General features: G+C 39.4%; 1 protein-coding gene across 1 annotated transcript in view; it reads left to right on the top strand.

The window, feature by feature from the left end:
- The window catches only part of LOC103803981 (RNA-binding motif, single-stranded-interacting protein 3), a 341,464-nt gene that overhangs the window by 67,431 nt on the left and 248,580 nt on the right, over positions 1-25,453 (top strand). Inside the window, exon 3 of the mRNA XM_009076562.1 lies at positions 20,546-20,637. Coding sequence (XP_009074810.1) covers positions 20,546-20,637 — 92 coding nt within the window. The remainder of the gene's footprint in view (positions 1-20,545; positions 20,638-25,453) is intronic.

The raw sequence follows: 25,453 nt of genomic DNA, 5'->3' as shown, positions 1-25,453 counted from the left end.
GAAACAGTGCCCTGGTGGTCAGCTTGGTCTTCTACTGAGTAGGCATTGGTTGTCAGTGCCTGACTTGCCTGTTGTTTTCTCATTGTCAACATCCTACATCCCCAGCACTGTGCTGCAGTTTCCATTCCAATTTGTGGGAACTTGCCAATAAAAAAATTGTAGATTTAAGCTTTGATCTCATCATTATAGTCGACTTTTAGTTAGTAACATTATATAATTGTTATTTTTACGTGTTTTGAAACCTACCTTGGAGCAATCAGTTGCTAATAAGTTCCTACAAGATGAGAAATCTTCTTTTAGAAGGCCTAATTAATGATGCTTCCTGTGAGTGGTAACCATCTTCTCTCTTTGAGTAAATTCTGTTTTTATTTTCATTTTCCAGTGGCTTTCTCTCTGCTTCTCATTATTAACTATTGCTTATTCCAGGAAGAGTAATTACTCCTGGATAAGATTCTGTTTGTTGATTCCTTTCGTAACCTTTTTTGCTGATGCATCCATGGTTCAAATGTTCCAAAACTCTATTGTTGTTGTACATCCTCAGAGATTTTATTACTTTACAACTTTCAACAAGAGTCCATGTTTGCCAATATAAGAGTCTTACTTTGATATGTTCTGTGCCATGCATCCTTCTTTCTGTGTCCCTGACTAGCATAGCTTTTCTTAAACAGACAGAAAGGTTCTTTTAAATTGGAATATACTGCTTAGCCCTGTGTAGTTCAGATGCCATGAATAGGAGTGAAAGCCTACAAATAGGAGTCAAAGTCTTACAGTCTTTCTGCAGCATCAAGGCACAAGCCCCAAGGAAAACATTTATTTAAATGAAATATATCTGATATGTATATATATGTTCGTATGTATGTGTATGTATATATATTTACATACTTGGCTGAAAAAAACTATGCAAATCTGAGCTTTAGAGATAAGCTTAATCAAGAGGACTTTTGGCAATGAATACTCTAACATATCTGTCTTTTTGTGAGAAAAAAACCTGTTTATTTTCTTGTGTTGAAGAGGTTTTTTATTGTGAGCCTAATTAACCAGAGCACCTAAATGCTGGTTTTACACTAAGCATGTGCTTAAGGACTTCTGCTTTGGGGAATTCTGGCTCCATGGAAAAAAAAAAAGCTGATCAGACAGTATTTTGAGCCACAAGGAGCTTTCTGTGAAATAAGCTGACAACAGCTCTTTAACCAGTTGAAGACTGGAAGCACAAGCTTGCATAATCAGCAATGGTCCTGCTTTTATTACAATGAAACCACTGCCAATAAGTGAGACTGGATATTCAGTCTGCCAGCTGGCATCTTCCCTTTCCCTTCAAATTTTGATTATTTTTTGCAACAATAACAATAAAACTTTGTGTTACTGTAATGCTTTGCATCTGAGGAGCTTTACAGATGCATGATAACTGGTTAATTGGATTAGTTCGTCTAGTTGCCAAAAGGTGAACATAAATGTATTACTCCCATTTTACAGAAGAAGAGATTGAGGCAGCAAGAGGTTAAGTTATAGGAAGGTCTGGAGACTGTTTAGCATTGGTGTAGTGAAGGGAATAAAAAGGATGAGCTTAAACTGATAAACAGAAAGGGAGATTAAAATAAGGTAACATTCCCTCTTTGGTAATCTAGGACAATCACTGTGAGCTGTATCTTTCATTTCATCTTTTGGATTGCAGCCATGTGATCTGGACCAACTAGTCCTTCCTTTCTGAGAGTGAAGAGTAGCTCCTCCAAAGGTGAAGCTGAGATAGAAATAGAGCCATAGAATCATTTAGGGTGAAAAAGACCTATAAGATAATCGAATCCAACCATTAACCCAGCACTGCCAAGTCCATCACTGAACCATGTCCCCAAGTGCCACATCTATGTGTCATTTAAATACCTTCAGAGATTGTGACTCAACCACTTCCCTGAGCAGCCTTTTCCAATACCTTAACACCCTTTCAGTGAATAATTTTTTCCTAATATCCAGTCTAAACCTCCCCTGGCAGAACTTGAGACCATTTTCTCTTGTCCTATCTCTTGTTATTTGGGAAAAGAGACTAACATTCACCTCTCTACAACCTTCTTTTGGATGGTTGTAGAGAGCAATAACCCTAACCCTCCTCCTTTTTTCCAGGCTAAACAACCACAGCTCCCTCAGCTGTTCCTCATAAGACTTATGCTTTAAAGATTCTATTAGCATTATTATTTTTGCTAGGAAGATGGATGTAACTGGTAAAGTTATGGTGTGAGTGGGGCCAAAAGAAGTAAAAAAAGCCCTACTTATGCTGTGGGAGGAGTGAAAATATTTGTGAGGCACTTGCTATGCTAACCTGGATCTGCTCTGAACAGTTTCCCAGGGTCCTGCAGCTGTATTGCTTCCAGCAACCATGCTGGCTTGCTCAGAGTTCTTTCAGGGATCTCTGCACATTTCTGCATTGGGCATGTATATATCCCATCAGGCTCAGTTACACTGAGGGCAGTACTGACCTCCAGCAGCAAAACAGCAAAGCTGATGCTGGTTTCTCTGTGACTGTAATGCAGTCAGCTGTTATTGATCCCTTGCTAGGAAACAGGCTTTGCACACGTGAAGTTACTGTCATTGTCCTTTTCTCAATTTACTGCCCTTGCCTGGCACAGAGAGATTTGGAAATTTATGTGTGTTGTGCATGAAGCAGGTTATTGTATTTTAGATTAAAAACAGTGGAACTGTCCTTGAGAGGTACAGCCTGGGGAAGTGACAGTGAAAATGGGCTTAAATTGTTTTAGTTAAGAAGAGATTAAGAAAAATGCTTTGATCTCTCATGGTAATGACGAACTTCTGCAGATGTACCTGAAATTTGTAATGCTTTCTTCCACTTTCAGTTAAGTAAAAAAAGCACCAGAATCTGTAAGACATGGCTTTTGCATTTTTATTTCAATGAGAATCTCAATGAGGGTGAGTGGAATGCTCCTTAAATTGAGCCAGTTTGGTAGATTAAGTTGTTTCCACTAGCTAGCTAATCTGTTGGGCATCAGCCATAGTTGAAGAATGATTACTATTATAGTCTGTGTCTATACAGTGAGTTGTTTGTTCCCTGATATGTCTGTATCAATCCATGTTTGGATTTGAGTGATAGTACATATGTAGTATGCACATTTGAAAGAGCACTTCAGGATTTATTAGGGTGCAGCATACTTGGAAGGGTATGTTGTCAATATGGTAAATTACACCACCTGAAAACTTGACCTCTTGTTTTTATTTAAAAGTTATTATGCATACATATAGTAAATATGCAGGCTTGTATGCTCTGCCTACTTTGTAAGGAAAAAAATAAAGAAGAAATGATTAATTGGTTTTAATTCATTCAGCTCCTTAAAATATACATAGTAGCACATTGATTTAAAATAATGGAAGAGAGCAGAACAATTCCAGGCAAAAAAATTCATGCTTTCCAGCTAAAACTTGCTTTTCATTGTATCAGCTTGCTGTGGTTTGCCTGCACGACCCAGCTGCAATGAATGGAATCAAGTAAGAGCTTTTTGCCTGAGTCTTTCCTATGTGCTAACAGGAAGAAGTAGTGGTGACAGTTGTACCCTTCATCATCACTGGGAGGGAAAGAAAGACCAAGAGCAAATGAGAACAATATTTGGCCCAAATTACTTTTCCTGACCAAACACTTGGCATTTTTGTTCCAAGGGCCTCTGACTCACAATGAAAATGAGCTAATCCCTATTAGGAAGTCTTTCTGGATTTTGACTGGGAAGTGTTTGGTGTTGAATGAACGAGCTTTGAGAGAAGCTTTTGTCCATGTTGTGTTCTCATTAGCAGTGTTCTCATTAGTGGAGCCTTGTGATAAAAATGGGTGCATTGCCCTACTTTTTATTTATTAGAACTAAACTCCAATGTGCAAGTATCCCTAATATTTTTTTCAATTTCCTTATCCACCTATGCTGTGCCTTGCATGAGTGCCTCACTGCCCTGTCCCTTCCTCTGTGTACAGTCCCAGCATGAGAGTCTCGCCCTTCTTTCCTTTCCTTTCTTCTCCCTTTGGCACATGCCAAAGTTGGCAAGATCTTCCCCCACGCTGTAAGCTCAATAAAGGCTGAAGAGTGACACTTGAACAGGGAAAAGTTCACCCTGCCCAGTTTTAGAAACAAACACAAAACTCTCAATTTAAAAGCTGATTTCTCTAAACTCTGTATATACCCTGCAGAGAGAAGTTCCTTCAGAGATGATTCAGAAAATGAAACTAGCTTTGGTGCTCTGAAATGTCCTACAAAGGAGCTGTTCTCCATTTCCTCTGACACGTGAGGAACCTGGAGTTCCTGTCCTCCTAAATTAGTCAACAGTACCTGAAGCTAGGGCAAACTGAGATTTGGAAGCTGAGCTATCTTCAGTTGTGCTGTAGCAAAAAATGTTTTCTCCTATAGCAACCATAATGTGAGAAGCAAGATAATAATCTTCTAATACATGTTCCTTTAAAAAAAAAATAAATTGTGTTCAAAACCTTTCCAAGGCCCCAATTCCATCTTGAATGTTTTCTAGCTGTATTTATAGAACAGAAGCAAGTGTCTGTGAGGCAAGTTTTAGCAGGGAATTTCTGCAGCAGGCAACCAAAGGCTGTGCCAGCAGCAGAGTATTGTCTTTCCAAACTGCCCTAGAAATATGCTGCAACCCCAAACTGCAGCATCCATCAAGATACTGTTTCAGTTTCTTTGTTCCGTGCCCTTGGCCCTTCAGCTAGGACCAAGCTGTCCTTTGTGGTGCATGGTGTTGATAGCAAAGCCCCTCCTGAGGCAGCTAGACTGAATCTTACGAAGTTGATTAACATGCTGGAGTACTAAAAGGAGATATACAGCACTTTATATGAGCCTGGTCTAACTGGAGATACAGGGCTGAACTCTTTCATGAATGAAATTTTCCATTTAAGCACTTAGTATTTTCTGTTTCTGATTTATCTAGAAACTCTGGCATTTTCTCTGTCTAAAAGTCTCATTAGTAGTAATGCTCTCATATTCTGGCATGCCTACTCCCCATTTTGGATAAAATCAGTAACTACAGAAACAAACTGGACAAAAAAATAATGGGTGGAGTATACTAACTTTTTTTTTAACTGAAAAAAGCTTATATTCCAAGTGAAAACTTGGTTAGTTTTTCCCTAATTGGTTCCTTTGTTGCAGTATCATTTCAAAACAGACTTCTCTGCTTACTTTTCACCATTTTTTGAAATCCTTGTAGTTTTCCCTTTTCAACTTTAGAAGCTAGTCTTGGGGTTTTTTTGAGAACTACTGTTTCCATCTTAATCACTGAAATTAGCCATTGGCTAAGGACATTGGGGGCTGGAGAGGCTAAAAAAACAGGCTAGGAAAGAGGAGATGATGGAAGAAAGTGATAGGAATACATAAAATGCAGTAAAGGAAATATCTGTTTGAAACATAGTAGGAAGTATGGGAAAAACAGAAAGTGTGGGGAGAAAAAGCCAACAGAAAAAGAAAAGAATTGCATTGCCAGAGCATGAGGTCTTCACACTCCCCTTGTCTCTGCTGGTATGCTTATACTGAAAGCATACTGGTTTTTATGGAAACATCTTTCCTGTTGTCATCACTGGATAAAATGATTCCTTTAAAATGACATATAGAGGTGGAAAAGTCATTAATCAAGCCATGTTCCTAGCCCATGTGTGAGTCTTTCACTTTTTCAGTCACCATAGAGGAGCAGGGAGAGGAGGAGCTGGAAACTGAAGAACAGGAGGTATCATCTCAGGGCTGGAAAGAAAATGGACAAGGCTGTCTGGAAAAAAACCCCCAGAAACTAAAAGAGCAGCCTACTACAGAGCTTCCTAGTATCTCTGTCTCTTTATAAAAAAAGGGAGAATATAATTGCATGTGGTTTCCTAGAGGAAGGTCAATTAAAAAATAAAAAAAAAGCTAGCAACTTTAAAAAAATATCTTTTCTTCTTTATTTTATATATGTAAAAATCAAGTGCAAACTTAAATGAAACACTTAATTTTATTTGTGCTTGTTTGGATGGTATGACTGCCAGGAATGATGGCCAGAAATTGTTTGTTTCAAGGGGGTCTGCTTCACCTCTTTGTTCCACTATGGGAACAAGTCTCTCACACTGTTTGTGTCTCAAGACCCATGCCAGAAGTCTGCAGTTCTTGTCTTCCTGTGCAGAACCGTTTTGCTTGGCCGTGAGCATAAAAGCTCTAGGGAGGCACTGTCTATTAGGGCTAATTCTGTTTCAGCCTTATCCAATGCTTTTTGTCTTTTGTGTGGCTCTCCTGCACTGTGTAGTTTGGCTGCAGTTATAATCCGTGTGCCTCTGGCTTATGAAATGTTGTGCTGGTTCAGTTGCTTTGCAGTGGCCATGTTCCATACGCTCTTTCTCAGAAATTTGCTGTTCATATGTATGCACTGATCTAATCTGACCTCCTGCACAGAACCAGCTACAGAGTTTTGTGCAGCAGTCCCATTACATCCAGGCTGCATCCAAGTATGGCTGGTACTGACTAGAAGATGGGGCCAGTGGAGATCTCAAAGCAAGTTGTGCAGGAACTGAGGTTTTCAAAAGCTTCTGAACATGTAGGGACAGACAGCGCAGTGCTATACTGAGTAGACATCTCCAAACCAGCACTGAAACCAGTGGCACATTTGTGCTCTGTTAGATCTTTTTATACTTGATGAGAAACAGGACTTAAATATCCTGGAAGGACCGTTGATGAGAAACAGGACTTAAATATCCTAAAAGGACCACACTGTTAATGCACTGCTCTTTGCCACGTAGGCATGCTGCTTTGTTCAACACTGGTGGGAAGGTCTCTAATGGATGCTGGTGTGATGTGCTGTGGATGTGCCTGTTGCATTTCAAGAACAGAAAATCTCACTGACTTCCAGTGACAGTTCTAGAAATGCTGCTGATTTATTAGTGTTTCTGCTAATCTCCCTCTAACTGGTTGCTTTTGTGGTCTACATGGGTTGTTGCTGTTGCCACTGCTGTAGGATAGTGATTTGTATTATGTCAAGTCCCAAGGATCCTAAAGAAAACCAGAGTGCTGAGGTTCTGCAGGATCTCCACACGTAGTAAAAAACAGACCTTGCTCCAAGATCTTACTGCAACAGCCACGTTTTTGTGATGTTCTGCAGAGAAACAACATATATCGGGGGAATGATTTTATTGGAATTCTTAAGAGGATACCATGATGAAGAGCTTCAGTGCTACATGCAGTATCTGGGATAACATCCAAAAAGCCCAGATGTTTAGTCTTCAGTGGCTTCATTTTAAGCTATTAAATGTGGAGTTTATTTTTTGGTTGGAAGCTGTCTTTTTCTCAATTTTCCTAGCATACACTGAAATGTTGACTTTCCTGGGGGAAGCTTGATTCTGTTAGTTAGCCTATTAAACAAGTGCAGTGCACTTGTGGCACATGTATGCATTAGTTTTGGAATCACATTTTCTGGGACAGCAATGCCTTGATGCAATAAATGCAGATTTCCTAAGTGACAAAATCCCTGATAGGAAGCTGAAATGGACATGCTAATTAGGTGTAGTTGCAGTGTAGACTAAGGGAGGGAAAGGCTGCCTAATACCATACCCTGTCTCCCATCATGTCACAGCATCATGTTTTGTATGATGTTGTTTGTCTACTCCATCTGCTCATTTCTTGATAAAGGCAAAGAAAGGCTACTTCTTTTTCATGTGCAATGTTTGTCACAACCATCTGGGAAGAAAAATAAATAAATTAAAGGACAGGATTGTATGATTTCTAGAAGGCAGTTTTCTCTTTCCAACTGTCTTCCCTATCTGTTGCTGGAACCTCGTATTGTCTTCCAGTGCAGGAGAGAGTGCTAGGGAGGGGGAGGCTGTTGCACCCCATGGCTAGGTATGAGAGTGGCAAAATCTCCATTTCCTTCAAAGGTTCCAAGCCTGGCATATGAGGGAATCTGCACCTCTGGGGAATGATTACTTGAATTAGACACCTGCAACCCTGAGGATGTAAGAACACGAGGACTATTTTATCCTTTCTCAGCCACATACAATGAGCAGGCCTATGTACCTCTCACCCTCACCCTTTAGCTGTGAAAAATGTACCTGCTCTCAGGGTCATATAGCACAATATCATCTCAATGTAATAGAAATACCCAGTACAGGATCTTCTGATTGCACTGTATACAGAAATACGTGGATATGCCGTCTCCTGATTGATGTGCCACCTGCATGTGTCACCTCTGGAAGAAAGAGTCCCAGGTCTGCCCCAGAAATAAAAAATGACATTTTATCATATACTAAATACTAGAAAGGTTTAAGGGTAGAGTAGCAAGCTGCTGCCTGGCTGCCAGCTCTGTGTAATGGAAATGAGATGGGTTGCCTTTTGTGGATACCCTTTTGGTCATGGGCCCTGAGTAACTCTGTGTAAATTCTTTCAGCCAGTTAGTACCTCATCATCTTCCTACACACACACCTCACTGCTTTCAGGGTTGTGGGGGGCGGTGGGAAGTTGCTTTCCTTTGCATTCGGTCACAAAAATGTCTTTGAGAGCAACAGACCAGTGATAAAACAAGCAGCCTGCAAATTTTATAGTACAACATTTATACTCTTAAGAAAGAACAACCATGCCTGCCGGATATTTGTCTGGCTAATTCTTGCTGTTGACAGGAAGCAGACATTCAGTCTCAAAATATTTACACATCTCTGCATTGACAACACCAACATGTATTTGGTGTCTGCGTGAGAGATGTGCTGCAGTGCCTTCCACTACGCAGTCTTCCCTGCTATAGAGAATGTAGGCCAAGCGACTGACCAAGAACCTACACATACAAATATGTGAGATTCAGCACCATTTTTTGAAGGACTGAAAAATATTTTTAGATTACTGGTTCTTTATTTTTTTGATATGGTGTATGAGGATCCTGCTGGGCATTTCAAATGTCTTTTCCTCTTTTTGTGCGTTTTGGCTTCCTAGACAAAACATGTTTGCTGGGTTTGTGTGTCCCAGCAAAACTCCTTGCTGCTTCCTCTTTCATTTTTGTTTATTTGATATACTAAGCTGGTGCACAGCCTGAATGTAGGGTTGGATGTGCCAGTCAGCATCATTGGCACCACCCAGCTACCCCTCTCTTTCTAAGGCATATACCAGATTTCTCATCTCTTCTTTAGGGATAATGCTGCCAAAACTCCCTCAATACCTGCTTGTTACACAAAGTTGGGAAGCAATAGACAATTATACATAAAGGTAATTAGGTGATCCTGAAGAGTGGATTGTGAAAACCTGAGAAAAAATCCGACAGTAAAATAATGTACTTATGAAATAGTGGAAGGAACTCTGCATGGAAAGTTGGACGCTTATCTATAGGGAAAGGATGACAGAAATATCAGATGATCTTGTAAGTACCTAGTACCTAAGCCAAAAATGGGCACAGTTGTGAAGACAACAAATATGGTACAAGGATGTATTAGGTGACATCCTTCCCGTAGGTAAAAGTAATCTTAGAGAAAGTATGTGTCATTGATGTAATCTTATCTAGTTATCTAGTGTAGGGTTTTAATCGTCCACATTCCAGAAAGACCCAGGATGCCTCTTCCAGTCCTGTATTTGTACCTTTTCTCTCTACAAGCTCTGTGAAGGCTTGTTGTGGACATGAATTTCATTGTGCAACAAGATTCCTACATGTTGGCATTTGTGCATAGGGGATTGTGCTCCTGCTGGTTTGACATCCTGATTCCTCACAGTCATCATCCATGTGGCTTCAGTGTGGCCTCTGGGTAGCATCCTCATCATACCTTTGTGGTGCGTGATGGCCACATTCTGTACCAGTAAGTGATGTTAAATGCAAGCTGACAGACAAAATAACACTAAATAGCTACCTTAAATTCAAGGATGGAAGGCAGGTGTTTGCTTAAGATTAAAATATTGTATTATTCTCTTGATTATTTTTCTTGTATTAGTGATATGTGATTTATAAGGATAGGAAACTTCTACTAGTTCAGAGATTCAGATGTAGTTAAAATGCAGCATTTCACCCACTTTATCTGAGTCGTCCACTTACCTAGATTGTAGAACTATCTTGAATCTGAAAAATGGAGATCTTGAAAAGAGATTTTCTGATGTGATTTATTCTCTATTCTTTTTTTTTTTATCTCTCAGCATGGAAAACTAATAGCCATTCCTGGCTACCATAATAATAGCATTTTTGAACTTCAGGCTACAGATATATGTTGTAGATATGTGACAAAAAGTCTGAGAAGGTGAAACTGGTATTTAACCATAAAAGGAAAAGAACACCATGAGCAATGTAGCTATAACACTATAGGGATACTTAAATTCTGATTGTCTCTAATGCTGTATAAGACCAAAATTACTGGGCACTGAATGTATGTGGTGTCTTTAACATGGATCTTGTTCTGACCTGTGTGCTGTGGCTTATCCTGTCCTGTGCTGCTCCTCTCTGCTGTGCTTCCCCTCCGTAGCACAGGTGTAAATTTGATTGTGACCAGTAGTCATTTCTTGAAAGCACATTGACCTCTTGCTCAAAGCTCATCGGTACTTTAGCATTATGCTGATGGTGATACCAGGATCCTTTTCTTAGTATCAGAATCATGAAATATTCAGAAGGTATTGCTCATCTCTGCCTAAAGCTCCAAGACATGAGTGTTGATGGGTTGGAATAGGAGTTCTTTGCATGTTATCCAAAATGTTTATCATAGCAAAGGTTGACGTGCCAGAATTGGCCAACTGGCATGAAAAAACATTTCACTTTCTTTGGAAAGTGCTATCACTTAGCTGCCTTTTAGAAACTATAGTTGTTTTCTGAATTACAAGTGGTTTGCATAAAGAACATAAATTGCTGTGCTCTTTATCACTGCTTACCGTATGACAAATATACAGTCCAATTTTTCAAGTGCGGTGTCTTGAAAATGAATGTGTATTTGAAATGAAAACCATTTCAGTACTTGAGCATCCTCCCTCTGGAACAGACTGGATAATAACATGTTCATCACCTTGGGTTATTTTAATATTTCCTGAAGCCTGCACAAGATGCTTTCTATTTTCTTGTCAAAACATACTGAAAAGAAAATTATTTTTAATAAAGTACAGTAATCACAGTGTGATCACCAAGTGCATCTTCTCTTGTCAGATTGTTTCTTTCTACTTGCAAGTATTTGCAGTTAATGTTAAGATTGCTGAGCAATCCGGTGTTGGGAGGAAGAGACTGGAATATTTCATTTCTGACAAAGAACCCTGGGTGATACAGAACATCTTCCTTTGCCTCCTAGAATAGTATCATTGTTTAAACTGAATGCTGGAAGAGTTGACTGCTGAGAGACTTCATTTTCCTCCTCCCAATATTTCACTGATGTCTTCCATAGGTACTGTGCACTGGAAGTAAAGCACCCATTGTTACCCTGTTTCGTCTGTCCATAAATACCTGCTGGAGTGCCATGCCTGACAGGAAGCCTGAACGATGCATGGCAGTGTTAACATTCATTTCTAATTAGTTCATGGGAGTGCTGGGGTTAGTCTCATAGTTTCTTAGGTTATATGCCTTTTTGGTGAATAGCTGGTGGATAACTTGCTTGGCTTTGAGTAAACTGAGGTCCAGTATATAAAAGAGAAAACTGGTTGTCGTACAAAGGCACTAGAAGCTTTCAGCGGTAATGGCTGAATGATTTTTTCCTAAACTGTTTCTGTACACCAGGTTTTTTACTCAAGTCGCTCAGCTCTAAAATAAGTGATGGACAAATCTCAAGAGATTTGGTTTCATATCTTACCCAAACATTATCCAAGCTAAGTAAAGCTCTGGAGTCTGCATAACTGAGCATGAAACCTCAGAAGAACAGACTTTCTCATGAGAGTGTCAGTGTTTCCTGCCGGCTGGAAATACCGAGAAAATAGTCTTTCTTGTGGTATTTTGAAACTTTAGCATCTGGACGTTGCTGTAATCAGAGAGGAATTAGAGTATGAAAAATAGTGGTTTAAAAAGCGAACCCTTTTTTCAATCTTGGGTGTGAGGGTTCCTTTCAAGTATTTCAGCGAAGCTATTAATTGATACCGTAACTCTGTATTTCAAAGTAGGAGATCTAAATCTGAAACTGCAAGTTCTGGTTATTTTGTTCTGGATATTGCAAAATATTATCACTTGTGAGTCACTGAGTATTTCTTCACTCAAGGAAAGAAACAGCTATTGTATCCTTCCCTCCCTTTTATGTAAATATGTAACTAAGCACTGTTCTTGGAGTACTTGTTTTTTGGGAGAACATTATGCTTTCTTCAATTACTGCTTCAAGTGTGAAATACAGCTCAGCTGCAGAGCAACAATGAATGTCTCATGCTAAACAAGTCTAGTGAAAATAATCTTAATGATTGCATTATACAACTAATATATGGATAAAAAGTGTTAGAGTAGTAAATAACTGTAATGCGAAATCATACATTGGTTTATATGGAAATTGTAGATGTGAGCTATCCCTGTATTTAAAAATAGTTAATCTTCATTTTGGGTTTTGACAGTCAATGAATGGGACTTGCAGAGAGAGTAACTTCAAAAGTTAAAGATGGAAAAGTGTGTTTATCTCTTGTCCTTCTGCCACTGCAAGATTTACAATGTGTTCTCTTCTTTATTCAGTCCATATTTAGTAACTTGAGAAATGAATTTTCCATCATTGGCTTTGTATGATTAATCCAAGTCCGTGCTGTTAGCAAATAGCAGGAAATATTTCTCAACTTTTCTCTCAGTATATTTTCATCAACATTTTCTTTCTTTGACAGGTCCTCATGACATCTTAGGTGTCTCTATGCTGGCCGTGTGCTGCAGTTAGGGTTGCCCATAAGTAGTCACTCACACATAGGTTCACTTTTAAGGCCCCAAACACTTGGTGTGTTGTTAGGGATAAATAAATAGAGTTCTGCCATTTGCAAAATCTGGATTTTTATGTTCTTTCTAAAATTGTCTCAACTTTGCCAGTCTTTGGGGTTCTGAACTGCCAAGAATGCAGTGTAAATGTTGAGAGAGGGTAGTCAACTGCAATATCATCTTCTTGATAGGTATATTTGCTTAATTTGTAAGTTCTTATCCCTCTCCCCCTCGCTGTTGTTATTGCAACCACATTTCACAGAGAGCTTTTGTCAGTTTTGAGGTCTGCTTCTGTTCTTTCAGAGACTACATTTTTGGAAGCATTAAATTCCAGAAAAATAGACATGAATATGCGTGTACATATAGTTATTTATTGTATAAATACTTCTTTCCCACATTCCAACATTTTGAAGGTGTCTTTGTACTGCTACATTTACCTATTGGAGATTGCAAAAAATGTTTCAATTTAGTAGCATTTTAAAATACATGAAAGGATCATCACAAGTTCCATACTTTGGTTTTGCATGGAAATATTATAATTAATTACTCATGCAATTAATAATAACCTGTATTCATATACACTCTGTTTAAATCAAAGTAATATAATGTTCAAATTAAGAATGTGTTTGCAAACAGATGTCTAAAAATTATTTGTTAGTTACCTACAGTGCTGTTTTTCTCCAGTTTCGTTATTATAAAGGGGATTCAAATAATGCAAGAGGTAAAAGAAATCACTGCAGAAACAAAATCAAAGTGACAGTTTTGTGCCGTATTTCCATATCAAGCTAAAGCAAACAACAAAAAAATCAGTTATATATGCATACTTAACAATGTAGGTGCATCTCTGGGGAGTGATCTGAAATGAAGGGACTATCTTTTCTTTCCTGCACTTAAGACTATATTTCCAATTATTTTTTTCTAACTATATATTAGTTGTTTTAATTAAAAGATGATGATTCACCACTTTCTAGCCACTGAGAACATTTTCACAAAGTAGAGGTTTAAAAATAGTAATAATGTAGACTATTTTACTATTACTCTGAACATTCGGAGCTATAGGAATATTTTAGCACTATTTGAATAATGAAAGAAAAAGCTGTTTTCAGTAATTTTGTGTTTAAGGGTGACTCAACCTCTTTGCTTGCTAACTCTAATTTTCCAAGGCTTATAAGGCTTTAATTTGATTCTTTATCTGAGCATAAAACAATGTCTCAAAATTGCTTAGTAAATTACTGCATAATCATTTTTTTGCGGACTACCTGATTGTCAGAATGAATAGTCTTTTAAGAGACACTTTAGATAAGTGTTGGGTAAAAGGGAACTTTACAACTCAAATTAAGTTAGATTTTCATGAAATCCAAGTGTTTTCATCTAATTGTGAAGTAGTGATATCTCACTGATTTTATATATTTGCTTAATTATATATACATACATACTAGTGTCTGTGTAAAAACTTTGTGCTGGTGTCTTCAAATGTACACATGTATATATACATATTTTCAATTTCCATTCTCTAAGCAAAGTTAACAGAAACACTGATGAAAAAAAAGCAAGGACTCTCTTTAAATAACTATCTTCCTTTTTTTGTCCAAACAACCCTTATACCAGTCTGTATGATATGTTCAGTCTTGTCTGTTCTGGATTTCAGATCTGATATATTGAATTCTAAATGGTCAGAATCAAGAACTGGGAACTTTCTTACATTAAAAAGGCATTGCATCCCAGTGGGAAGCAGAGTTCCAAGTGGTCTGGTACATCAGACCTAAAAACGTGGTTTAGATGTAATGGAATTGTTGTAATTACATATAAGCAAATTTGGGTTTGTCTTTAAGAAGATATTTCTCCATTATTATATAATATTATGCAAAATTTACACAAATTGTATGCTGCCAAAAGGAGTCATTGTGACAAAGTCAAGCTCTCCAGGATGGGAAAATGTCAGAGCTTTGCTGTAGCTTCCCTCGAACTCCCATGTTAGCTGCTAGTACAGAAGGACGAGCAGGAGTGAAGGTTGCATGGAACGTCCATCAGTTGACCTTTACCATCTGTCAGGCTGGATGCAAAAGTGTTAATGTACAGAAACAAAGCATTAACACTTTTGATGAAATGAGTTTATTGACATCAGTGGAACCAGAAGAGCTCCTCAGTATGTGTGAGCTCCCCATCAGTACATTTACATACTTTTTTATACATAACAAGATTAGTCACCCAGGCACATTAGTTGAATTAATGCAGAGACTCCGTGCCAGTCTTCTGGCTGGATGTCACATCTTTTGTCTCCTGTCTGTATTTGTGTGTGTGTGTAGTTGGAAAATGGACAGTGCTAATTGACTTGAATTCAAGTGACTTAAAAAAGCACCTGGTCAGTGGTCAGTTTGGCCTTGTGGCAGGGTGAAGCTGAGAGTTCACCAACCCCAGCTTGTCTTCTTCATCATGGCTTCTCCTTTTTTAGTCCCCTGCCAGAGATTACTGTCTTTGCAGAGCCCCAGCTCATTGGCATGCCAAGGTGCTCCACCCCTCAATTCTGGGAAACCACACTTTTCCTGCTCTTTGGGTCCTTTTTCCCTCTTTTCCCTCTTTTCCCTCTTTTCCCTCTTTTCCCTCTTTTCCCTCTTTTCCCTCTTTTCCCTCTTTTCCCTCTTTTCCCTCTTTTCCCTCTTTTCCCTCTTTTCCCTCTTTTCCCTCTCTTCTTTTTCTCTTCTTTTTCTCTTTTCTTTCATCAGGTGGGTGCCAAGCTGTGGCTGGCTGCATGTTGCCCTTTCACACCCATTGGTGGTTGGAGGGCCATGGGTGAGCTGGTTCCGGGGACAGTGCCAGCAGGAAGGATGACCGAAGGGCGCGTGGTCAGGGCAGGAAGGAGGGCAGAGCCAGGCTGGTGAGGGTGCGGATTAGTTCAACAGCCGTGACAGCTCCCTTGCTGATGGCGTCAGCAGTGATGACTGCCAGTGGAGCATCTTCTATGTGAAAAAGCACCTTGGTGTGCTAGTTCTAAGTACTAACTGGGGGACCAAGCATCCAAGATACCTTGAAACCTCTGTTCCTATTCACTTTCATTAACTAATGCTGCTTTCAGCAGTGGCTGAGGAGCTGCCTCAATTCTCCAAAAAGTCAGCAAGGCCTTCACTGCTGTCACTACACAAGTGGAACTCCCTGAAGGTGAACTTTAAAGGCTGCATGTGCCAGTGGGATCTTGACTTTGCTTTGTGCCATCATCCAGCACTTCACAATAATTGTGGGAACCACAAGTGGCAGGCAGTCCCTTAAATTATTTGGCACTACCCCTTAAGTATCCGATCAGTCAGGGTAATTCAGAGTTTGATGTCTAAGAGCTCTACACACCTGCAATTACATAAATCCACAAAATTGTACCCATAGGTATATGCAAGCACAAGAATGTTGGCGTAAAATTAAAGGCCATTTCCTAAAACCTGTGCCGAAATTTTGATGATATACTATATGAGGGGTTGTTATTTTGAAATGGATTTGTGGAAAGCAATTGAAAATCTCCAGGCATCCCATCTGTGTTTAAAGTAACAACAATAACAAAACTTTAAATTAGCATAGGAGATTTAAGACATTTCAGGAAAACATTGATTAAATCTGCCAATGAAATGAACGTGTTTGGCGAGTGACCTAATTAGTGTATACTTGGTTCTTTTTCACTGCACTGCTTACCACTAATTGCTGTTCTGCTGGTCTTCTCCTGACAAGTGAAAAAAAAACAAGGATGAGGGATTTGTTGAGGAAATAGTGACATTCAGTTTTAATTCATTTGAACCTGCTGCCAAGCTTAATTATGGAACTGAGAAACTGAGACCGCGAGGCCCCCAGCCATTTAGGTTATAGGAGACGGAGATGTTTAGCATCTGCCAGTGTATTTGGGTAGCACTTACTACAGCTAGGTATAAACTTGAGTTTGCTGATGCTTAGCTGTTTTCTTTCCCCCACAGGTCAAAAAATCCCAGTGGTTTTATTCCTTAAATTTAATTATTTGGCCCTAATGGCATCAGGCCAATACAAAATCACAGGCACTGTATTTCTTAAAGGAAAGGTTTAACAATTAATCTAGATAATCCTGTCCTGACTTTCTTTGTGTGTGTGTTTGCATGTACGAACTGGTAATATATCATTCTACAAAAAACCCCTCAGAATCCTGCAATACTTGTAGCATTGGAGTACCGAAGTCACCCTCAATATAAGTACACTTGAGCTGAGGGGCTCATGTTACTGGTGAGTTCAATTCAGCAGGGGATAACAGAGTTTTCCCTGTTTGTGTTTGGAGTTCTTAAAGGAAAAGGGCAGGATGCTTCATGAAAAAAGGGGAAATAGTTTTGGTTTTGGTTTCCTGTGGTGGTGATGGATTCTTGTGAACAGAGTCTGAAGGTCCCGGTTTAGAATCCAAGTTCGTTTTTCATGATGTTCTGCATAAAAACTGTGGGGGGAAAAAATGTATAATTCATTGACCAGAATGTTTACGAGGCAGTGCACACACAATAAAAATGCAGGAGGGGGGAAAAAAAAAGAGCTGTGGAATTTGAGGCTAGCAAAGGGTGGAGCTGGTGGGGCTTGCACTTGTTTTTAAAAGAGGAAAAAGAAATGTAGACCTTTTTTTTTAGAGGAACAGCATCTAATTGGCAGACCCTGATCTGAATTCCTCCCCGGGGATGATTCCAACCATTTTCCTACCATTTCCCAGGAGGAGCCAGGGAACAATTATCTGAGCAGGGATGGATGTTAGAGCAGCCAAACCCAGCCATGCTGCACCTGCCAGGGGCAGCCACAGCAGCCCAGTTCTGCTGGCGGGGAACACAGCTTACACCCACTCCAACCACAGCCTGGGCAAGAGGGAAGGACTCTCACACAGGGAATTTGGAAGTTCATTTACACTATGGGGGGAGCTGGGGGGAATGTTCCAAGACCAGTTTTAGCTTTTGTGGGGACTAAACTCAATCTACCCAGACAAGTATATAAACCAAAACAAAAACCCCACAAAGAAACTACTCCTCCCTCAACCCAAACAGAAAAGCCAGCACTACTTAGTAAGTGCCAGAGACATAGAAAATGAAGTTAGACTGTAAACAAATATAATATGTTAGTGTAGGTCACCCACATAGGCTAGAAACATCAACGTGGAATAGCAGAAATTGTACAAAAAGGCAGCATGTCTGGTTTTTTTGTTATATAGCATTGCAGGGTTCTTATAAGGATACTTGAATGCTGAAACAGCCTGGGAACTTGGCTTCCCTTGCGGCAGATTGATGTTCTTTGGACGAGTTTTCAGCCATGGAGAGATTTTGTCCTGATGTTCTGTGTGTGGTGGAGAGATGTGTCAGGAGGGGGGAGGGCCAGAAAAAGATACTTGGAATGGAAATGAGCTTGAGGGAAGGAAAAAGAGCAGCTTTGCAGAGAGATTGGGAGTAGTAGTACTAGAATGCATAATGGACAGCTAAAGATACAAGGTTATTTGTCTCAAAACTCTCATTGGATTTCTGGTTATATAGCCCCTTGTGCCCACTGAAAAAATGTTTAGAAGATATTCATAGTTTTAGATATTATGGACTGATCTTAATCTTCAATAGTTAGGTATGTTGGATATACCTGATATCTATAATACCACAGTGGAATATTCTTACTCATTCTGGTTTATATTTACAAGCAAAACTAACTTAGATGCAAATATTTATTGTGGTGTCTAGAAAGTCATGTAAAAATAATTTCCTTTCTATTACTTCATATATGAAGCCTGCACTGTACACTGATGCTAAATATGAAAATCTAACTCTATGATATGTTTTTAATGCTAATATTAAAACTTACTTTAGCACTTTCACCTCCTGGTGAAAGTTGGGCACGAAAATGGTGAGAAATGAAAAGAAATTTAGTGTTCTGACAAGAGCACCTTGCTACCCTAAAAAATAATTTGCTCAGTGTTTGATCCAAGTGATCCCATGACTTCCCAAGGCATTTCAGATTTCCCACTTGGTAGCTCTGATTTCTTGTCAGGATCTCTTATCTAGCAAGATGGAAGCTGCATCTAACTGTGTCTCTTGTTCCTCCCAAAAGCTGCTCTTCCAAAGGGCAAAGGCATTGGAGAAATCCAAGGAGATCTCTTGCTCTCTTGTAGCTTATTTTTTGGTTCAAAATGGCATCAGCTTTACTGCTGCTCTGCAGTGAGGAGAGAGTTTGGGTAACACTGCAAAGGGAAATACAGTGTAGAACAAGCTGATTTAAAAATGGCATTCTCAGTAGCAGTAAGAAAGGAAAATCAAACGGGAATCTGAGCTCACCTCCCCAAGCTGACCAAACTGCAGCATGCTTCTTCATGGTGGTGTTTATTAGATCTGTTGTCCCAGTGTACAGTTGTTCCAGGATTTCCCTCAATTTATAGTAAATCCCTACAAAAATTCACCCCAAAACAACAGCAACAAAAATGTAAAAAACAAAAAAAAACCCAAAAACCCCAGAAAACAAAACCAAACAAGAAACTAGAAAACTGAGTGAAGAAAAGTCCAGATCTTTGCTACCAAAATAGTGCTTTTCACACTCTTTAAGTCAGCAGTTTCTTTAACCATTTTGTCTGTTCCCTATTTATTTTTCCTTTACTTATTTCTGTGTGAATGATATTTAAACCAAGGAAACATAAAGATCCATATACACAAAATTCTTTCATCATTGGACTAACCCCTGCATTGAGTAGTGTATACATGCAAAATAATAATAAAGAGATGTTTATAACTTGAGGGGCAAGGTGAACACAAACACACATACCTAGACTTGGTGCAGAGAGGAAGGCAATGAGGCCTCCTAGGAAGAAAGGCTAGCAAAATAAATACAAATTGGTGCAGCAGGAAAGCATATCTGTGGTTGCCTCCTGTATGATGTGTATTGACCTAGTAAATGGAGATGTCTGCAAAGAAGCTGCTATGCTATAAATATGCTTGTGCTAATTATTATTAAAGCTTTCAGGCAGATCAGTTTCATCCATATGGCTTTCCAGGGAGATGCCAAAGATGTGGCTGTTCAGATGATACCCTGAAGCAGTTCCTGGCAGAAATCTGCCCCTTGTTCCAGCAGGGAGAGCAGTGAGATAAAAGGGATGTGGTTTAACCAAAACTGTGACTACTTCCTTACCATCATCTAGAGCTATCTGGCAGTTGCTTGTAGAGCACAGGTTGCAATTTCTCCCTGAATTGGTCTGAGAGGCTGCTCTCTCTGCCCCTGCACAGATGACCTCAGCTTGCCACAGAGACTTGCTGCCTTCCTCTTCTGAAGCTTAATTGTTGTACGAGTTCAAGGGACAGGGGAAAGGTGTTGTTTTCTCATGAAAATAGATGTTCCAAAGTGTATCATCATATCCAGGAAGGGCCATACTGCTGCCTCCTCTTATAGAAGAGATGGGGCAGGACTCCAGAGCACCAGAGCCTCATGAGCTCGTGCCCTTTTGCTGCCAGGGACCTTTTGTCTGTTAGTGCAGGTAAAGACCTGCCTACTCTCCCCCTCTGCTGCATATCTTCCTGCACTTTGAAGCTTCGGGTCATTGCATTCCCTTAAGCTCCACTAAGTTCAGGAGAAAAGATGTGAGAAACAGAGGTGTGGTCGTGCTGCTACTGGAAGACTATGAGACAATGTGAGAGATTGGAAAGAGTTTTCTTCTTTATAAAACTAAAGTATTTATCTATGCACATACACGTAGATAATACCAAAAATATCTGTTTATCTGCTTATTTTTCAGGTTATGGTTTTGTAGATTTTGACAGTCCAGCAGCAGCACAGAAGGCAGTAGCATCTCTCAAAGCAAATGGCGTGCAGGCGCAGATGGCAAAGGTAAGAACAACCGTGTTATTACAGGATTATTTCAGCTCTTGGGTTAAATTTCCAATAGTTTGTTTTGCTCCTGTTTTTTCTTAAGGTTTTGGATTGCTTATTCCGATGATTTTTTCATCCTTTGACTCCAGTGCCTTATTCATCCTATTGTTTGTCTGTGTTCTTGAGAGCTGTGTCTCATGTAATGGGCTCTGCTCCGATAGTCTCTCTCTCTCTGCCCTTCTCTCTGGAGTGGGTTGTAAGATGGAGAGCATTGGAGTGGAAAAGTATGGGAAATGCCTTTATGCTAACTGCTAGGTGAAAGAGTTTCCTTTTCTTCACCTCAGAGTTGTTGGTTCCTTTGCTTTGCAAAAGTTACTCTTTTGTGACATGCCTGGAGGGCTTCTCTGAAGGAGTGATTGACTGAACATAAGGAAAATTTGGTTGATCTGCCTTGGTTTGGCTTCTCTTGTTTGTTTGGGTTTTTTTATTTTGAGGACATAAATGGAAATGCAGTAGGTTTCTGAAAGAACAGCTGCTAAAGGTTGTCTGGAGGTGACTGGCATCTGCTCAGAGAGGCTGCAGGAGCCAGAGCAAGCACAGTGAGCTCAGATACTCTGGTCCTGGAACTGTCCTTTGTCCCCAGGCAAAGGGGCTGATGGGGAGACAGGGGTTATAGCAAATGACTGTTGTGTGCTCCAGCTGTTGTCTTTCTGAAGGCATAATAATGTGTCTTTGGGCTCTATACTGTCAGCCAACAAAAATAGCTGTTGCTTTGTACTTTAAAAATGCCTTGCCCAAGAATCACAAAGAGTCCTTAATATTGCCCAATTTAGTCTCTGTAGAAATTATGCCATCCTAGAGTCTCAAACAGTAAAAATGAACAGGTAATTACAAAAACAGAGGCAAATCAACTAATAAGCAATCACCACATTTGAAGACTCCCATTTAAAGGAATGCTGGTGGATTAAACCTTTTTTTATTCAACAATGTCATACTAAAAACAGCGGGGATTTTTTTTACAAGGAAAAGAATCCTTGCTGGTGAGGTTCTTTTGCCATCTACTGAATTACACTCACTGTGCCTGAAAGTAACTAGATGCCATCCATGTATTTCTGTTTAACAGTGCCCCACAATGCAAGCTAGGCTGTTTTATTGGCTCTTAGTTTTTATTGACATGTGGTGATAAAAAATATTTGCTTCAAATGGGTAAAAGATGGCAAGCTGAAAAATGTGAACTTCTACTAAGGACTATGCTATTTTATTTCCCAGATATATGGCATCTCCTTGTTAAAATATAGGCAATTTGATGCATTAGTCAAGCTGTGAGAATGAAACCAAAGACAGGAGATATGTTTTTGTCCTACTGAGATATCAAATAGCCATTTCTAGGGAGGAGTAAATCTATGTAAAATATCTATCAAATATAAATCTATATCAATCTGTAAAGTTGTAGATTTAAAATTTAGAGATTTAAAGACAGGATTGAAAGATAAATCTATGTTTGGTGTTGCCATGATTCAGAACAATGAACAGTTTCAGTACTTCTATGTGTGGAAACGCTACAAAAGAAGGTGACTTGAAACAGTATTGTTTGGATTGTTCAATATTTTAGGGACTAAAAGCAAAGCCTGATATTTTCAGAGTGGAAAGGGCTGTACCAATCCCTGAGGTTTGTTTTCTGGGGAACCCGTGGCAGGAATAGTCTTTTGCCCTGCATGATTTTGAGTCGGCTGGTGTGTATGCATTTGTTTGCATAAGACTGACTGTATTTTTATTATTTAGCCATGGTGCCTGGAATCCCAGATAGATTCTTTTCAGTGTGTTTGGTAGTTCAAGATAAATATACAACTGACTTTTCTTATCTCTGAAAAAAATCTGAGTATTTAGAAAAATGAGGTTTCAAAGGAAATTGAGATGACTCTACACAAAGTACCTCACATTGCTGAGAAGGCAGGAGCCTGGGAAAGCAAATCTATCTGGAGAAACATGTTAGTTCTTGCACACGTTAGAAGCCAAGTTGCATAACAGGACTGAAAGACAGCGTTACCTGCCAGTGTCTGAATTAACAGTGGGGGCTCAGAAGAGGTCTGAAGAAAGAGGCAGGAGAATAACTTAACCTCCACTTCTAGAAGTTTATCTGGAGCAATTTTATTTCAAGAGCTGCTTTAATTAGTGGTAAATGATGGCTCTCAAATGAAAGCAAATTAAAAAGAGTGAGTCTGAAGAAATTTCCTAAACCTTTTGCATGGCATTCTTTGAAAAATTAGTGTCAAGGTCCTTAATCTTTTATTCTGCGTTGCAAAGCCGTAAAACTGCCCCATGTAAGGCCCAGCAGAAGACAGACTGTGACCTGTGTCCAGAAAATGTCAAAAACCTCAGTCTAGTTGTGGATGCTTTTGAATAAAGGTGAAAGAGGCATCGGCCAGCTTTTGCTGTGCGCTGGCCTTCTCCAGTAGCAAGAGAAAGTATGCTGAATTGTCGGTATTGTCTGTGATGTTTTCCTGGAGAGATTTAGAGTGGTTCTTTCTCAGTTTTAGCACAATATAATTTTTCTCATAGAAATCCAGGAATCTTCTTTGAAAAACAAAAAGCAGAGCTGAACCACCACCCATGTTGGCTAGCAGAAACATCTTGTGGATACTTGAATAAAATACTCTTATTTTATCGATGCTTAAATAGAGCCGACTCCCTCTTTTTTTTATAGCATTTGGACACCATTTTGGCTGATTTTGTTTCAGAGTGCTGCCTCTGGAAGAAGGTTAAACACTAGTGGATTGATGCTCCAAGTCTCATCACTGTTGGAATACTTGTTCTGTTAAGACTAATACACCCTATAAACCCACAAAAGGAAAATAAGCCCCAAACGTTAAACATGTTTGAATCTCTCTTTTTTTTTTTTCTGGTTTGAAGTAGTTAGGAGAGGATTTGGCTGAGGGAGAGGAATGGCAGTATTATGCCTGCAGAGATAGTTGTGGCAGCTGGGAAATGAGATCTCATGGGCCTATGGGCAGCTGCCCACTTGATGGGACAAGGACCCACACAGACTCCTACCTGCATGAGAGTTGCATGAGGCTCTGGTACATGCATATGTTGTCACCTTACCTCTTTAGCCTACCTCAAGGACCCAAAGCAGAAGTTTTGAGTACTGCCGCTGTCCTGTGTCCAATAAAGTTCGTCTAAGTTGTCCTTCATTTTCAAAAGTGTTTGTTAACAATTTCATTTCTTGAAAATTAATGCTCTGGAGCTGCTGAGGGATGTTTTGCTAGCTGTCCTGGCTTATTTTTCTGTGTGTTTCCTGCTTGCCTTTGCAAATAATTAAGACATGTAGATTCATTTGTATGTATGTAGTGCCTGCTTGTCCAGGCTTGTGGAGTCCTGGTGTTATTTTGGGTTTGTTTTCCTACTAAAAATGGCACAACTGATATGTCCCTGGATAATCTCACAGGAATTATTGATTTGTTTGTCTCTTTGTGCTAGGGACTACACAACATGACACTGAAAAGACAGTTCTTATGTGCATGATTATCTATCAGTTTGGGGTTTTCCATATGCTCTTTTCCTGCATTTTCTAGAAAAATGTTATAGAGAGAATATGGAAAATTAAGAAGGAGAATCTTAGTAATAAGAGAGTTGGCTCAGACAAGTGGGCAAGGAAGCCTAGTACACATGAAAAATGTATCAATGTTCTAATAAAATCTGTAGCCACATCTATTCTTGGGATTTGCAATAGTCCTTCACCCAGAATTACACATTCATGAGGACATTCTTAATCTACGTTATACATAAGCTTTTAGTGATGCCAAGGAGTCTAAAGCACCTGAAAAATCGATAGAAGCCTGCTGTCTAAACAAATTTGAGTGCCTGAGCTTATGTCAGCCTGAAGTTGGTGAACTGTGTAACCAGTTTATACCTTCATAGACATTTGGGGGTCCTCTCTACAATCTTTTATTTCCAGTTCTAGTCGGCTATAAGATTGTGTAAAGTGGAAGTTCAGGCAAAGGTAGGTTCTTGCAGGGAGTATTTAATAGCTTCTTTAATATCTAGAAGCCCAACAAGAGTGTTGAAACAAATGCATTCACAAAGGAAGTGTTTTCAATCCTGCTGTTATTCCAAATGCACTTATAAGGATTAAAAATGTATTTGATGATGCATGTCTTCTCTTGGCTTTACTTTTCTATGTATAATGAATTTAGACATCCTCAGCACCTGTGTGAAAAACGTGGACATTTTAGGAATGTTTAATTAGTGTTGGCAGTTGTCTAAGTCCAAGGAACATTTTTAGACTACTCCACTGCAGTAATTGCCATCCAGAGGGTACACCGAAGGAACTGGTTCTGAAAAACGACTGTTCCAGTAGGCTCTGATGTGTTGTGCTTGACAAGGGAATTACAGAAAGTGATTTTGCTTCTTGTGTGATAATTTTCTCATCTCTCCATCATGTAGAAGCTTAAATAGAGCGAGTAATCACCATCTAGGTGAAAGATAAAAGGGGGCTGTTTCCCACAGAACAGAGACAAGTATAAGAGCTTCTGAAGAGAAACAGAGAGCTGGTTACTGTATAGTTAAATAGCTTTTCTCCAAGGACCAGGGGAAAGGAAATCCCACAGAAGAATCTTATTTATTTTTCAGGCTTTTGCGTAGATTTCAGGAATTGCTCTGGTATGAGTCAGTTGACCAAATAAGTCCATTCCGTCTGCTCGTTTTTCAGCTTCATTTTCTCTTCTTTTTAAATTACTTCTGTTTTTTCTCTGTCATACAGCAATACTCTATGGGGCTGTTTCTTAAAATGGAAGGACTGTCCAGTGGAAGTTCTTCTTCCTAATAGTAAAAATGC

Source organism: Acanthisitta chloris, unplaced genomic scaffold (genome assembly GCF_000695815.1).
Source record: "Acanthisitta chloris isolate BGI_N310 unplaced genomic scaffold, ASM69581v1 scaffold1876, whole genome shotgun sequence".
Lineage (NCBI taxonomy): Eukaryota > Metazoa > Chordata > Aves > Passeriformes > Acanthisittidae > Acanthisitta > Acanthisitta chloris.
The sequence above is the reverse complement of the archived record's forward strand: the minus strand, read 5'-3'. Positions and strand labels throughout refer to the sequence as shown.